Source organism: Falco cherrug, chromosome 7 (genome assembly GCF_023634085.1).
Source record: "Falco cherrug isolate bFalChe1 chromosome 7, bFalChe1.pri, whole genome shotgun sequence".
In the NCBI taxonomy this organism is placed as follows: Eukaryota; Metazoa; Chordata; class Aves; order Falconiformes; family Falconidae; genus Falco; species Falco cherrug.
The window spans coordinates 3,778,484-3,792,091 of NC_073703.1; the positions used below are offsets into that span (position 1 = coordinate 3,778,484).

Below are 13,608 nucleotides of genomic sequence, written 5' to 3' on the forward strand. Positions count from 1 at the left end.
AAGTCTTGTATTTTGAGTTAATTCAGAGAGAGATATGCAGAAGTCTCCTAACTTGGTATCTGTTCTCATAAGCCTACAATTTTTTACAGGGAATAATTCGTGTATGTGTGCAGTTTTGTGCTGGTGATATCTGAATTTATGAAAATTTGGAAACAGCTGAAACCTTTTTTCTTTTTCTTTTTTTTTTTTTTTAATCACTTCTGACACTCCCATATTCAATGTGTAATTCCTAGTGGAAGAAGGAAGGTTATTAAGAAGATTATTCGGTTTATGTGCTGGCACACATTATCTAGTAATTGAACTGATGCCGCCCAGCTGGTGAAAGCTAATTCAAAATGTTTAGCCAAAGCAACAAGTTTCATTTTTCTTTAGAGATTGTCCACCTTTTATATTTTAATTGGAATTATTTCTAATTCCATCAAATTTTCCAGTAAATTTGTTAAGCCTAATTTTATCATCTTACGCTTTCACTTACAGCTGCTTAGGCTGCAAGCTAATTTAACATTGTTTTAATTGCATTATTATTCTGTAGGAAGCTAATATTTGCTGTTTACTTTATTCATAATGCTCCTTTCAACCTCATCTTTACAAAGTGATACTTAGTGGTGCGGGTGATTAAAGTATCTTGAATCTTTAATAAAGTCCATCTCTGCTTCAGGTTTATGTCCGGTTAAGGCCATTCTTCCGAGAATTCCTGGAACGTATGTCTCAGATTTATGAGGTAAAAACAATTAGACACTACGTTTGAATTTAGTTTTTAAATTGTATTCACATACTTATATCTAAAATAATTACTTTTTCTTCTTTTTTCCGTAGATCATTCTTTTTACTGCTTCTAAGAAGGTATATGCAGACAAGTTATTGAACATACTAGACCCTAAAAAGCAGCTGGTCAGGTAAAGATAGAAAATCGTGAATGTACCTGTTGTAAGCAAACTACGTACTGTTTCCTAACAAATGTCGTGAAGAAAGTGATGCTGACATTCATTATTGCAGTGTCTCACTAAACTGATTCTTTGTGTTTCAGACTCTAGTCTGAAAGTGAGAGAAAAATCCAATGAAGCGATTGAATTATTGTCTTGGTGATAAGCTAAACCCAGGTGGTTTACGTTGCCCTCTGTGGCCAAAACCCAAACCCATTCGTGCTCTGCTGTGTTAGGCTTGCTCGAAGAAAATGACGTCTTGGGTATCAAAAATGTGTTTGAGCTGCTTTGGAATACACATTACTACTAAAGAAAATGAACTGAGTGTTACTTTTGAACTGTTCAAAATCGATTTATTATTTATAAATAATTGTATAGTTACCTTTACAATCAGCATATTTTTATTTCTTACTCAATCACAAAGTAATTTTTGTGTGGGATTTGTATTAGAGTTGTTTTGGTTTTTCACTTCTTAATACTGAGCTTGGTTTGGAAGGGATTGGCATCTCTCAAGAACGGTTCCTTAAGGCATAAAGAAATTCCACCAGATGAGATTCTTTCTGTTATTCTCATCTGGAAGGTGGGCCGTTAGGTGGGAAAGTTGAAACCGAAGAGGAGCCTTCTCAGGGATTCACCCTACACAGGGTGTCCCAAATAAGGAAAGTAAACTACTGTGCCTGATAACAGTCAGAACTGTTTAAATTCTGTGCCTGGGACACACTGGCAAAGCACTTCTCTGCATCTTCTTATTGTCCTGTTCTTCAGCTGAAAACTTGATTTTCTTTACACGCATAACAAACTTGCCATTTGGACTGAGACAGTGGTTGCATCCACTGTTTCCACTTGGCAGTTCAGGCACACAGTAACTCATTTTCCTTAAAAGCGTAAGGATAAAACTGTTCAATAGTTTTCATCCAGGAACGGTCATCTCACTGCTTGTTTTTGTGTGGCATGCACAGCAGGATCCTGGTTTGGTTTTGCTAAACTTGCTTGCCACTGCGTTTTGAATTGGCAAACAAAACGAGACTTTCGGATACTTCCAATCATTGAAATGCGTGAACGAGTAAGATATTGGCACTTGAAGAAAATTAGTCTTAAGTGTGCATTCATAGCTTTAAAAATCTTTCTCCAAGAACCTAATAGGTATGATTCAGGACTGCAATTTTAACTGCGTTAAAAGAGAACAGGAAAGAGATAACAAAGTATACAGCCAAACAATATTCTAAGAATTTGCAGAAAGGTTCATGTGATGCATGAATTTAGTTGTGATTCATGTGCTACTGAAAAGCTGACATCAAGGCATGATTAGTTTTGACATTAGCCTAAAGGTAGACTTGTCAGGCACTCCACACGTGTGACTCAGAATCTATATATAAATTCATTTGCTGCCGAGGCATCAGCTTATTTTCCTCCATAGCAACGTTAGGAACTCAACCCCTTTATGAAATTAAGCACACTATGTACAGCTTCTAAAAACTTCATTTAAAAATATAAGCAGCCTTAAAGAAACTGCACTCTTAATATGACTGTGTAAAACTCTAAATCTGTCTAGTTTACAATTTATTTTAAAAATTGTAATTATGTTGATATTCCGTGAAACGTGAGCTTTATTCCTGGTGTTATTTTTAATCAGAGTCGGTTTAGTCTAGCTGTACATTTCTTCTGTAATAAATTAAAGGGGAGTAGTCTAATTGGAAAGGGAGAAGTTGATGGAATGTTTAGGCCTCGAGGCTTTTTTCAAGCTCTAATAACTGAAATAGGTTAATTGTGAACAGAGGTAACATAGAAAACATTTCTTCTGGTACTTTGTGTTCTAGCATGCAGTGGCGTGGGAATGCCATGTACTGCAACAGCTGGAGCAACAGAAAGGGATAATAAATCCCAATAAACTGGCTCCTGTGCAGAACTAATCTCAGATCTTGGGGCCTTACAAAATCTGTTGAGTATTTTGGATCCCTTTGTTAATCTGTCTGCAAAAATGGTTAGAAAGCAAGACCCCGTTTGCAAATATCTGTTACATCTGAGTTGAGCTTTTCTGTTTACATACAATCAATCACCTGCAGAACTAGGTTAATACAAAATTACCTTAACTAGTAATTTCACCGGTAAAAAGCTCAAAAGAGAAAGGAAAAAAGGGAACAACTCGTTAAAAGGAGCTAGTAGATCGGAAGAGAAAAATACTGAGTAACATTTGGCAAAGTTAACTTTTCCCCTTCGCAATGTATGTGGTGTAATTTGTCTCATTGATTAGTATTTTACTTTATTCACAGGCATCGACTTTTCCGTGAGCATTGTGTTTGCGTACAAGGAAATTACATAAAGGATTTAAACATTCTTGGTAGAGATCTTTCAAAAACGATCATCATTGACAATTCACCGCAAGCCTTTGCTTATCAGGTAAGGATGCTGCTGTCAGCAAACTTTTCAGGTGTGGTGAAAAACTTTCTGAAGGAAGACAGAGGAATGCTACATTTTGATTTAACTTCTTCTTTAAGCTTTGTGCTTAAGTTTGTATTTAAGTCTACAAACCAAACTGTAACACATCACTAAGGTTTGCTTGCTTTTCTTTTGTTTTCGCGAAGAGCTGATAAGCGCACACTAAGTGATTTCTTACACGAACAGACTGTATCGCCAGGCAGTTGTGTTTCTTATTCAGCTTTTCTAAAGAAACCACCAGTCTGCTAAGTCTGTCGCTTGGGCTCCGTTGTGGATTTAGGTTTTTAATGCTAGTGAAATGATTCAAGAACAAACTGCTGGTTGAAGTGACACACAGCTGGGAAAATTGCTTATGCGTAAATGTTATAAAGTTCTACCCTGTGATTTAGATTTTCCCAGAAGTGTGGTACATGACTAGTCCAGTTAGTCTGTTACACAGACAAAGTGCAGAATGTGGTCTCTCGCGTCTTACCGACATTAAAGAAGCAAAAACCCAAAAAGCTGTTTGACTTAGGCTCATTTGCACAAACTGCCTGAAGTCAGTACACAGTTAGGATCCATGGGTGTTTTAACAAAAAATTTTCTGAACATACCAGCGCTTTTCAGTTCAGCAGAACTTCTAGAGCTAGTTCTGTTTCAGCTTTGATGTGGAAATTTTTGTAGCAATGTATGCAAAGGAAGGAGATATTTTGGAAGTGAATTGTAATATAGACTTTAGAGGAAAAATACATATTAATAAACTCTAGCTTGGAAAGATTTTTCCCCCAAATGCTATTTCACAGTATTTTTAGATAACTTAAGTATAAATCATTCATTGGTTTTCATTGATTTTTTTTTTTTTTTTCTTACTTCAGCTTTCAAATGGAATTCCTATAGAAAGCTGGTTCATGGATAAAAATGACAACGAACTTCTAAAATTGATTCCGTTTCTGGAGAAACTTGTAGAGCTGGTAAGTGCTTCCTTGATGTGGCTCTTCCTTACCTGCCACCCAAAAACTTTACGTAGCTCTTTCAGGTACTGTCACGTATTTAAAGATTTTTTTTTTTTTTGAGCCGCTGAGATGTAGACTGCTAAAAGTCACGTATGGCTCCCTTTGAAAAGGGGGCTCTGGGCAGTGTTTCCGAGTATGCACCAGTCTGACTGACATAGCCAGAGACGGGCTGCCGTTATTTCTAACTGTGCTTTTAATCAGGGACTGTGGAATGGTAACGTCCGTTGGCTGTGATGTGTGTCTTTATTTTTAAAAGGCAAATAAATTGTTGTGGATGTTAGGTAGTTATTTCTGTAAGTCTCTTGTGTTTACATATATTCACGCCTTGTATTTTGTTACGTTAAAATACCGGTGTTAGAAAATTGACCCTGTTAAAATCTGACTTACAGATGTGTTCATTCTCCTAAAACCTGCGCCTTTGTGTTTTTTCTTTTCCCCCCTACAGAACGAAGATGTCCGACCTCACATCAGAGACAGATTTCGCTTGCATGACTTGCTACCCCCAGATTAAAGCCTTTTGTCTAATTACTGAAGGGGGAGAAAATGCAGGACCCTTTTGGACTAAAACAAAACATTGCCATTACTGTTGAAATTTTGCATTTTTGTACCCCGTCTTGCTTTTCTTATCTTTGGTGCCCAACAATAATCAAGGGTTACGGAAAGAGACTTTATATATCTGAGATTGAATACATTCAGTACAATACAGTACAACACAGTAGGTAGGCTAGAACAGAAAAGTCTTTAGAACTAGTGCAACTCCAATGAAATTTTTTTATGTACAGGACATCTGCAGTTTATAAAGAATTCTGTTTCTGCCACCAGCAGTTTGACCTGTAGAAACACAGGATTTTATGATATAACAGAGATTGAAAATGGACTCTTATTTTCTCTCTGTTCGGTGCTCTAAGTGGGTTTGTAGCCACTTTTCTGTTACTTTTAAGATTCTCATTTCAACAGGAATGGCCAGTAAAAGTTGTTTTATTTTTCCTGTTAAGGTTTATAACCTTTTTACATTTTTGACCTGTATTAGATTAGAATTTCATTATGCATTCCTTTTAGTTGAGGCGCTTCGTAGTTTTTCTGGAAATAGCCAAATTTTCTTAGTTTTTTATTAAACAGTTGGATGGCCGTTTTCCTGCTTTGTCTGCCTGCATACTGTATATTTGTTTAAAAATATTCTCTAGTTTTAGCCCATGTAAGTTTCATTTAGAAAGAAAACCCCTGCATTTATATTTTCTTTCTGTAATATTCTACTGTAGTTGAAATCTTTTCAAAAATCAAGAGACTGGCTAGATAAGAAGAATATAAGAATTACTAATATTCAGAATATTTTAAACCATTGTGATGGCATGTACTCTGGACAGACAATATCTTGCAGTGGCACAAACAACTGATGGACAAGGAATACCTCAGACTATGCTGTGCGTGCAGATCTTGAAAGGAGAACTAGTTTGGTCACCTCTTAGGTTTGATGCAATTCAATTACTGCTGCCTTCTGTTTCCTCCAAGATTGAAGTATTCTGCACAGTGGCTCAGTATTGTGAGATGTTTTGCATGGGCTGATGGTACCCCTGTGACACTCGTCGTTACAATCAGTTTTAAGCTCTGTGTGACAGCGAAGGTACCTGGCAGTAACTATGCACAATCCTGTGGTACAGTACACTCCCACGCCACCGAGGCAGGCAGTCTGCTATCCTAGTGGTTTGCTATGCTATATGGAAATAGTCTTTCAGCCTTGGTTCTCTAATGCAGCTACCACAAGAGGTGGATATTTTTATAATGGTGTGTAATCTCCTTTTCAGGAGGCTTTTTATGGAAGGTATAATTTGTAAAAGTTAGGATGCTTTGCCTCTCGACTGCATTAACACGCCATAGGCTCAGACTGTTTTTGTGTAAAAGATGTCACAGAACGGCACTTTTTCTAAAGAGAAGTTTGATATTTTGTATGCTTGTTAAGAAAGTACAGTATTGGAAATTAAAGGTGGACAACTGATAATTGAGAAGTATGTCAATTAATTTTTTATGTATATTACCTGTTTACTTGTACAATTTTATTGTACAAATTACATGCAGCTTCATTTTCAAATGAGTCCTTAAAATAAGGAAAATCTTTTTAGGAAAACATTTAATTTTTGTATTTTTTGATTTTAAAAGGCATGAGTTATGTCAACTTTTTCCAGTGTATTAATGAAGATTTTAACTTTTCATCAGGTTGAGTGTTTTCTTACTATATTATCTGTTGTGTATGTAGCTAGCACATTGTGTCACTGAACTGTTTAAAAAACTTAGCATGTAGAGCAAGCCTGTTTTGTGGAAAATCCTTATTCATTAAAAAAGAAAATCATCATGGCAGATTTTCTGCAAAAAAAGTGAAAACATTTGCAATTCAGAATACTGATTTTTTTTGTATTTAAAGAAAGGTATTTTGCTTGCAGGAAAGAAATACTACAGATTCATTTTAATGAGAATCTTTTAAATGTATTTATCTTTAGGGCATCTGGGCATCTTTACGCTGTTTGTCTTATGTCTTTATTGAAATAAAATGTACATAACATTAACTTTATATATGCTTTTGCGCAGACGTGTGAACCCTGTAACCATCCCCCGTTCCTTCCTGGTTTTATGTCGATAAGATGGTTCTGGAAATATTTATAGATTTTGAAAATGGTCAGCTTGTATTTCAATTGCTACATGGTTTGCCAACTATTTTTCAGTTGTTCGTTAAACTGTAACCCTAAATCTGAGATTTTTGATTAGTTTAACAGTGAATCCTTGCTTAATGTGGGATTCTTCCAAATTTCTCCAAGTCACTGACATAATAGAACTGCTTTAAAATTCAGTAGTCTACCAGAATGAAACGAGTTTTGTTAAGTAGTTCATAGCTTTTCTCTGACTGTAAAAAGAGATGATCATCTGTTCAAAGAATGTCCTTAAACACGTGGGTCCTATCTTTGGCTAAAACCGTTCTAAAAGTGCTTTCTTTAGTTAAGGAGACCAAAGCATACATTGCACTTTACAGCTGTATCTGTGTTGTGATGATCAGATCAGTGAGGGAAATCAAAATGTAAATTGAGGGATTTAGTTCTACATAGATGCACAACAAAAATAACGGAGACTGCTTAGTAAACATATTAAATACTAATATTTTAATGTGCTGCAAGTCTGGTATTTATCATTCTGAACTTTCTTTGCAGAATGAGTCTACCTTCTTGAAAATGCAAGTTCCTAAAAATGTCAATCACTTCTGACACAAACGATCTTTGCATGAAGCAAAGTTATAATCCAGCAGGTTTTATTTTCATCTCATTACTCTCGAGGGTGAGACTTAACTGTTCCTCAGATGTGAGTCTGGATCAAGTTGTGCACACCAAAACTGACGATGATAACTGGGGGGGTCTCAACTATGTGCATTACTCGAGTCTTGAATGTAGAATTAAGCAGTTAATCTTGTAGCTGTATCATTTATTCCAATTTTATGTATTTTTAGAAAACGCAACATCCTATTTCCAAAGTTCTTAATGATTTCATTATGGTCTTTCGCTTGATCGTGGTATTCATGTGTTAATTTTACATGTCCATATGTATTCTGTTCTAGGTTTAAGCATTCTTGGTTCTGACAGCAAAATAACGTCTTTCATACTTATTTTGGCAATACATGTTCAATCTTTTTTGTTTGGTTGTTTTCCTTAAGTTGCTATACAGCTGGAATAGCATTCACCTTGGTATTACTGACTTCCTTTCCACCTTTGATTCATTTCACCTTCCATCTGTGTAGGAAAACATTTTTTCATTATTTTTGAGATATATCAGAAAGCCTGAATGTTTCAAGACATGATGAAAGAATCTCCCAAGAGTGGTATCAACCAAAGGCATGCTAAGGAGACTTATCTTCTTTAAACAAAGCACTGAAATGCGTTATCAAAGATAATCAGGTGTGCGAGCGCTGTGCTGAAGGAGAGCAGGACGCAGCGCCGGCAGGAGCGCTGCCGGGTCAGTCTGCCGCTGGCAGCAGAGCTGGCGGGGCAGTTGCTCTCGCTTGCTGTGAGAAGCAAGCGTCATTTTCGTGGCACATCGTCTCCCCTCCCCCAGCGCAGCTCTTCCCAGCGTCCGAGTTCAAGGGCAATCGTACTGGTGGTTGGACTGGCGCAGCTGGAAGAGCATCGAGCCCCAGTGGGGAAAGGGACCGGGAAGGAGCAGATGAGGAGATGGAGTGGGTGCAAATCTCATAGCACGTCTGCCGCCGGCAGAATAGTGATGTGGGCCCGCAGCCCGAAACAGCCTTTAGCAGTGCAGCCTGCTCGCTCCGTAAGGCAGGCTGCCCAGTAACACAAAGATACTGTGACTCTACTGAGTAAATACCCATGCTCCTTTATAATTCCTCCTGGTTCTGGCTTCCTTATAGCATTGCATTGCAAATGGTATCTTTTATTCTTCTTTGTCTAAACCAACTTGTATCAACCATGTATCGTTAGTATATTAAAGTAGATGATGAGACTCATAACTTCACCATATATACGGAAACTAAGGCAAGCCTCTGCCTGTGATAAGATGCCTGCGTTGCAGGGAGTTGTGGCTGCTGAACCAGTCGTGTGAGCCTTGCTGTCATTCCTCTCACTTCTGAGCGAGGACTGCGTTAGCACCAAGTACGCCCAAGCGTGGGGAATTAGAAAAGCGAACCGTGCCTTCCTCCGTCCCCTTGCTGCGGGGCTCCTGGTATGTTCCACTGTAAGGACTTGGAGCGCACACCTTGGCAAAGCTAAAATCTCAACGTGAAATTAATGCTTGCACAGATCGGAGAGCTAAATTAGAACTTTAATAGAATTCAAGAAGACAAGGCCAAAAAGCAAACCTTCACCACCCATTGTCAGTTTTAAAAATTGTCAGTTTAAAAAATGGACAATACCTACTGGTATGATATCAGTTCAGCTGGACAAGTTTCTTCAAGCAGGTGCCAAGAGAAACAAATTACCCCATTAAAATAACGTCTTCCACTCCAAGTAGAGCATTAAGTTACACAGGCAGTATTTTTCTGGTGAAAGGACTTCTATGGGTCTACGTGGCAAAGAGGACAGACGGTACCTTTGATCTGCAGTCATGCCATTTCCATGTTTCAGGCCATTAAACTTCTTTAACCTCATTGTTAAGGATGGATACAAGAAGATATAAAGCAGCCGCTGTCACACAGGCAGTGCAGCAAGCAGCAGACGGCAGCGCACAGCTAGCTGGGGCCCTCGCCTCCCGAGAATGAGGTAAACGTCTTCGTTCTCATGCGACAAATGCCTCTTCCTGGGAGCGGTAATCCATCACGTTTCGTCAGCATCTTCAGGCAAGAAGATTGCTTTGAGGATTTGAGTGAAAAGGGACTTCAAAATCCATTCTGCAAAGAGGGTGAAGTTGGAATGTGATGACTGCCAAGAAAGCCCGGGAGGCTTTCTCTCCTGCTTTTCCATCCCTCCCTGGGTCACATTTTACCTGCTTCTTGTGCCCGCGCTGGTTCTCGCGCAGCCACGTGGTAAGCCTGTGCTGGGAGCTGATCCGCCTGAAAACTAACCATGGGAGAATAAAAGAGGCAAAAGTGAGATTGCAGCAATGAGGGCTCCACGGCTTAGATCAGTTAAAGCTGCTGTGGAATGGAAGCTGAGGGAAGGTTCACGAGAAGACAGTTTTTCTGGGAAATGATTGTTGCATTAAACTCACTCAGCTGGAGAACAGTGTCGTGGTGTGTCTTGAGGATGCTAAAGGACTGCTCTCAAAGATTAGATCACACCAAACCCACGTGATTTCAGATTTGCATCTTAGGTTCTTGATACTTAAATCGAATCCTGAACAAGTTGATAAATGGCTGATGAGAAGTAGCATAGGAGCATCATTTTCTTAGCTAGCAGTCATAATTTTGTAAAAAAAGAAATAATAAAAAAAAACCCTAAAACATTGGCAGCAAGTGTTTTTGTTTGGAAGCAAGCAAGGATGGTCTGCTAATGATTAACTCGTATAGATTTTGTGAAGCACATCGCTATTTTGGTTGGCTTGATTGTGTAATGTAATACCGTTTTGCTTTATTTTTTTGATACTTGCAAAAATGTCACTGTACCGATAGGCTGAGTCTTGTAAAATACAATTGGAAGAGAACTCATGTTCTACAGATTTGTGTTTCTTCTGCAGTCATTTCTAGTACATAGAATCATAAAGATTTATATTAAATATTTATGCTCTGGCTACTGTTTTTATGATTTTTAGCTGATAACCTTCATTGAAGACTGTGTTTTCTGTAAAGCAAGACATTTCTCATGTCAGTTTTCAGCCTTTAAAATGGAAGGAGAAGTGTATGTATTTTAAAAGCTAAGGATACTGGAGGCCAAATAAGGAAAAAAATAGACGTGGTTTAAGTACTGCGATTGTTACAGCAGATTCATTTAAGATGGTCTTGCTTTGAGGCTGATTTTTAATATGTGATACACGTTCCACTGGATATCTTTTGTAAAATGACCACAAGACCCAATCTGTCTCATTTTTATTAGTTTTTCCTTCTAAGCAGAAACCTTTGGACTTCTTCAAAATGAGAACTGTTTGCTTTCCTGGAAGGCAGTAGTTTCTCTGACTCAGAGCTGCACTGAGCACCAAAAAATCGGAAAAAAAATTTTCTTTGTGCCTTAGTTTCCTCATCTATACAATGGGAGTAATACTTAACTGTTTTAATCCACCTGTTTAAATTACTTTAAATGTGCTGTGTAAATACATAGTATTTTCATAATTAACATGTTCCAAATCACTGCACAGTTCTTGCCAGTTTCATAATTATCCTCATAGCATACCGAGCTTATGAAACTCTGTGTAGACTTGTGAGGACGTAACTTAGGACATTATTTGATCCATAGTTACATCTCTGTTGTTATTTATATTGCCTGGTAAATGGGTAACAACAAAAAAAGGATGATAAATTTGGAAGACATATTTTTCTTTTAGCTAACATCATAGTATCATAGGTCATTCCTCTTACATGAAAGACAGGTGTTTGAAATATCTTCAGACTAAATATATCCTCCTTTTCCACTTAATCGCTCAGATTGTCACAGAAATCAGAGTTGGGAGGTGGCACTGAGTAAACTGGAAGAAGTTACTGTTTCCAGTGTTTACATATTTGAAGTTATTTGACAAGGTAGAAGGAAACGCCACCAAAAAGCTTGTCTGGAGGAGGCTCAGGGGGGCCTGGTCTGTAGCCCCCAGGCACATCATGGCTTTGTTTAATCCCGAGATAAAGGTGTCCCCCACTTCTAACCTGCCCCATCAGCGATGTCCAAACAATGCGGAGCATCAGTCGTCATGGGGTCTGTGACAGAGGTCTGCTTGCCTCTGCCTGAACCAGCGCCTGGGGGCACCGAGGTCTCTCTCCCTTGGTTTTGTGGGCCGAGCTGTCTGAAGGAACAAGACCGGCCCGAGAATTTCAAAATAAAAAGTTCCTTGGGCTTGGTGGGGGGGAGGTTGGAGAAGAGTGGTGACTTGCAGCTGGGTTTGTGTCCGGGGGCTACTGCCCGTCCATCCCTCGAGCCTGCCTTTGGTCTGAGAACCGAGTTTTGTATTTTTGGGCACTTAATTCCTGTAGGTGGTCTTTACACTTGCGCCCCATTTGCTTAAGGTCAGACACTGCCTTTGAAGTTTTTAGTGAAGGACTCACCTACACTTCTCTGGTGGCCACAGGGCCACAATCCCTCAGGGATCTGACCTGAAAAACCACACCCTAAGCAGCATCATGTGGATAAATTGTGGAAGTGCATTCTGGCTGCTAGACTGTCGCTAGTAGCTCTGCTGCAGCCCTTCACCCATGTTTCTTCCGGATGATCATGAACCTGAAAGCTAGGAAATTACTAAGTCATCAACTACCTTTACTACACGTCTATCCTATTACTTAGAGAATTAGGAGACTAATGCAACATCAGGCTTCACCTATTTTTTTCTCTTTTTTCTCTCTCCCTCCCAGCCACAGGATCATTCCATTACATTTCATGCATGACACATTCCCAGCAGGACCGTAAGAGGCAACCGAATGCAGCCGGCCTGAAAGCCTCTGCCACGCTGCCGGGTGGGTTACTGCAGCCAGCGGCCGCGGCAGCATGGTCCGCACCTGGGACTCTGACCTCTGAAGTGAAAACAGCTGAAGGCAGAGCAGTGTTCAGGTGGGCAGGGGCCTTGCTAGGTGGAACTTCTGGGTTTGTGGCTCTTGCTTCTTGTTCGGTCTCCAGTGTCTCTATCAATTAAAAGTTATTTCTACATTGTGACAGAAGTAACGATGCTCCTGGGAAAACTACATCCAAGATGGCACAACGGTGCTCCTGAGGTAGCACATGTGAGTCCCTCTGCAAGGGACTGAGAGGGATGCTGTTGAGGTATGTCAATGGGATGATACTAACCTTCGTGGTGCTGCTGCTGCTAAATATTAAGTAACACAGATCCCAGAATACTTTAAAATAGCCATGTGCATAGAATCAAGCAGTTCTGGACTGACCGAAAAGCAACATTTAACTCCAGTACTGCCAGCATTTTAAGAAAGGAAAAGAATCCAAGTCAGCTGAAGGAAAGTCAGCTAAGGAAATTTAGCGGTCGACAGCTGGGGTGTTTTCCTAGCCTTTGCCTTTTGCTCTGTTTGAATCATGCATTAGTATTTTTAATGGGTAAAGGAATCTTCAAAAAAGTTGCTTCTTGCTTTTTCTTCTGTAAGGAAAAAAGGAGACACGGCAGCAAAGTTAAGGGAATAAATTCAGACCAGGTATGCAGGTTAACTCCTAGATGAATTCCCTGATACATACTTTAATAGGATGTTCCACTTTTTTTAAGAAAAGTCTTGAACTATTTCCTCCTTTTTTCTATGCCTTTATATTCCATTTTTGTGTCTGTTTATTGCATATTTTCTAGAATTGATACCTAGAAACCGAGCTTCTGAATGAGACTTAGTGTCTTACCACTGTAGACCGGCCTGTCTGCAGCATCGGAGGACGAGGCCTAAGCAAACAGGACCAGGAGAACAGGGGACAGTGGCTGAAGCGTCAGCTGGCAAAGTTCACTCCGTCTGAGGCTAGTCTCCCAAAGCTGCTGCTATTTTTTGTGACGATGGTCTATTTATGTTAAAGCCCTGCCGTCTGCAGAGGGTGTGAGGAATCAGCCCGGAGCGCCCCAAGCTTCGCCTTTCCGGGGGAAGCGGTTTGCAGCTTGGGGGCCGCCCCCGCGGGCTCTCGGTACAGCAGCGTGCGGAGTGTTCGGAGGCT

The 13,608-nt window shown here is 39.5% G+C and overlaps 1 protein-coding gene across 1 annotated transcript in view; it reads left to right on the forward strand.

Annotated features, from left to right (window-relative positions):
• Nucleotides 1-10,566, forward strand: part of CTDSPL2 (CTD small phosphatase like 2) — a 47,049-nt gene extending 36,483 nt beyond the window's left edge. Inside the window, exons 9-13 of the mRNA XM_055717086.1 lie at nucleotides 659-721; nucleotides 817-896; nucleotides 3,194-3,320; nucleotides 4,214-4,309; nucleotides 4,797-10,566. Of these exons, the coding sequence (XP_055573061.1) occupies nucleotides 659-721; nucleotides 817-896; nucleotides 3,194-3,320; nucleotides 4,214-4,309; nucleotides 4,797-4,862 (432 nt within the window). The 3' untranslated portion in view covers nucleotides 4,863-10,566. The remainder of the gene's footprint in view (nucleotides 1-658; nucleotides 722-816; nucleotides 897-3,193; nucleotides 3,321-4,213; nucleotides 4,310-4,796) is intronic.
• The last annotated feature ends 3,042 nt before the right edge of the window (nucleotides 10,567-13,608 follow it).